The sequence below is a fragment of the Lepus europaeus genome, unplaced genomic scaffold, assembly GCF_033115175.1.
Source record: "Lepus europaeus isolate LE1 unplaced genomic scaffold, mLepTim1.pri SCAFFOLD_29, whole genome shotgun sequence".
In the NCBI taxonomy this organism is placed as follows: domain Eukaryota; kingdom Metazoa; phylum Chordata; class Mammalia; order Lagomorpha; family Leporidae; genus Lepus; species Lepus europaeus.
Genome location: NW_026909167.1, coordinates 4791206 through 4794281, shown reverse-complemented (window position 1 = coordinate 4794281; position 3076 = coordinate 4791206). Strand labels below are relative to the sequence as shown.

At 39.1% G+C, this 3076-nt stretch overlaps 1 protein-coding gene across 1 annotated transcript; it reads right to left on the bottom strand.

Annotated features, from left to right (window-relative positions):
• Nucleotides 1-610: 610 nt before the first annotated feature.
• LOC133754814 (small ribosomal subunit protein uS8-like) lies at nt 611-1080 on the bottom strand. The gene has a single exon (XM_062185206.1). The coding sequence runs from the start codon at nt 1043-1045 to the stop codon at nt 701-703; it is 345 nt and encodes a 114-aa protein (XP_062041190.1). The 5' UTR covers nt 1046-1080; the 3' UTR covers nt 611-700.
• Between the last annotated feature and the right edge of the window lie 1996 nt (nt 1081-3076).

Here is a 3076-nt window from a genome sequence, read left to right as displayed (position 1 = left end):
ATTCTCCACTTCAGTAGCCGTCTCAATTATTATTCTGGTCCTCCCAATCGTGGCTTCATTCACCAACATTTTTAATGACAACAACTACCCTTATTACGTAAAAACTTCAGTATCCTATGCATTCATCATTAGTCTTATCCCAACACTAATCTTTATTGTTTCTAATCAAGAAACAATAGTATCCAACTGACAGTGAATAACAATTCATACCCTAAAGCTCACAACTAGCTTCAAACTAGATTATTTCTCTATACTATTTACCCCAATTGCACTCTTTGTAACATGATCAATTATAGAATTCTCCATATGATATATACACTCAGACCCTAAGATCAATCTTCAATTCTAAGATCAATTCTTCAAGTATCTACTTATATTTCTAATTACTATACTAATTCTACTTACTGCCAATAACCTCTTCCAGTTGTTCATTGGATGAGAGGGAGTAGGAATTATATCATTTCTCCTCATCGGCTGATGCACGGTCGAACAGATGCCAATACCGCAGCCTTACAGGCAATTCTATATAACCGTATTGGAGACATTGGCTTTATTATAGCCATAGCCTGATTTGCTATCAACCTCAACACATGAGAATTTCTTTTTTTTTTTTTGTCCATTGAGCTTTTATTTGTATGCCTGTGTTACATCCCTAGAAAAAGAATCCCAGGATCTTCCCTCCTGTGTGTTTTCGTCATGCTTATTCATGGTCCATGATGCCAGCTGAGGTTGTCAGTACAATGAAACCAAACTGGCGGGATGGAAGCAGATTATTCTGCCATTTTTCTAGATCTTTCAACTGCGCGTCAAATCTGGGGCTTATCACTCCACACTTATTTAACCTGCCGGTGAGGTTCACCACGATCTTCCCAGCTCTGTGATCGTCAATGATTTCAAACTCGCCAATATAACCATGCTTCATTATCACTGTCAGAAACCTGACGATGACTTTGGAGCACGGCCTGATAAGAATCTGGCGCTTGCCTCTCTTCTCGGCATTGTTGATGCTCTTGAGAGCATCGGCCAGGACGTTCATGCGCACCATCGAGGCGGCACGGAAAGATGGCGGAAAGAGGACGGGAGGAGCGAGAGCAAGCAACACATGAGAATTTCAACAAATATTTATATCAGACAACAATATCACTATCCTCCCACTAATTGGACTAATCCTAGCTGCCACGGGTAAATCCGCACAATTTGGCCTTCACCCATGACTACCCTCAGCAATAGAAGGCCCAACTCCAGTATCAGCATTACTTCATTCAAGCACAATAGTAGTAGCCGGAGTTTTCCTTCTTATCCGGTTCCACCCCTTATTAGAAAACAATAAAATTGCCCAAACATTAATTTTATGCTTAGGAGCAATCACCACCCTGTTCACAGCCCTATGTGCTCTCACACAAAACGACATTAAGAAAATCATGGCTTTCTCTACTTTAAGTCAACTGGGGTTAATAATGGTCACAATCGGAATTAATCAACCTCACCTAGCATTCCTGCACATCTGCACCCACACTTTTTTCAAGGCTATACTCTTCTTATGCTCCGGATCAATTATTCACAGCCTTAACAACAAACAAGACATCCGAAAAATAGGAGAGCTCTACAAGAATCTTCCCTTTACATCCTCTGCCCTTACTATTGGCAGCCTAGCCCTCACTGGTATACCTTTCCTAATAAGCTTCTATTCAAAAGACCTAATCATTGAATCTACAAATATGTCTTACACCAACGCCTGAGCCCTTATTATTACCCTCATTGCTACCTCCCTTACAGCCGTCTACAGTACATGAATCATCTTCTTCACCCTTCTAGGGCAACCTCGCTATCCAACTCTTATCATTATTAATGAGAACAACCCATCACTAATTAACTCTATTAAGCGTCTCGCACTTGGAAGCACTTTTGCAGGATTCCTAATTTCTAACCTCATTACACCAAACATACCCCAAATAACCATACTTTTATACATAAAAATAACTGCCTTATTTGTTACTATTCTAGGCTTTACTATTGCCATAGAACTTAACCAACTTAGCCTCCACCTAAAAATAAGTACACAATCTAACTCCTTTAATTTCTCAAACATACTAGGATTTTTCCCTGCTACCTTACCTTAATCTTTCAGCAAGTCAAAACGTAGCTACACTACTCTTAGATATATCCTGAACTGAAAAAGCAATTCCAAAGAATATTTCGGATATTCAAATCTTTGCATCAACCTCTGTATCCACACAGAAAGGCCTTGTCAAATTCTATTCCTTATCCTTCCTAATTTCCCTACTCCTAGCCCTATTGATTCTAGCCTAACCCCCAAGAGTAATCTCAATAACAATAAAATTACCCACAAATAAAGACCAACCAGCAACAACCATCAACCAGCTACCATAACTATATAATGCTGCCACTCCCATAGAATCTTCTTGAATTAAACCTACTTCATCCCCTTCAAAAACAACCCAATCATCTATATTTTTAAAACTAACCACAACCTCCACTTCATCATTCACCATTATAAACATAACCAATCCCACCTCCAACAACACGCCTAACACAAGCATGCTAAAGATCATAATATTTGACCCTCAAGTCTCAGGATTGCCATTGCAGTTGTATATCCAAATACTACCAGTATTCCCCCCAAGTAAATCAAAAACATCAAACCTAAAAACGAACCACCAAAACTTAAAACAATACCACAACCAACTCCACCACTAATAATTAACCCAAGCCCCCCATAAACCGGAGATGGCTTAGAAGCGAACCCCACAAAACCAATCACAAATATTACACTCAATAAAAATACTATATATATCATAGTTCTTACATGGACTCTAACCATGACCAATGACATGAAAAATCACTGTTGTATTCAACTATAAGAACCTAATGACCAACATTCGTAAAACTCACCCCCTACTAAAAATTGTCAACCTTTCTCTAATTGACCTTCCCGCCCCCTCAAACATTTCAGCCTGATGAAACTTCAGCTCTCTATTAGGCTTATGCCTAATGATCCAAATCCTGACTGGCCTATTTCTAGCTATACATTATACATCAGACACAATAACAGCAT

Coding starts and splice junctions, on each gene's coding strand:
- LOC133754814 (XM_062185206.1), bottom strand. CDS start 1,045: ATGGTGCGCATGAACGTCCTGGCCGATGCTCTCAAGAGCATCAACAAT.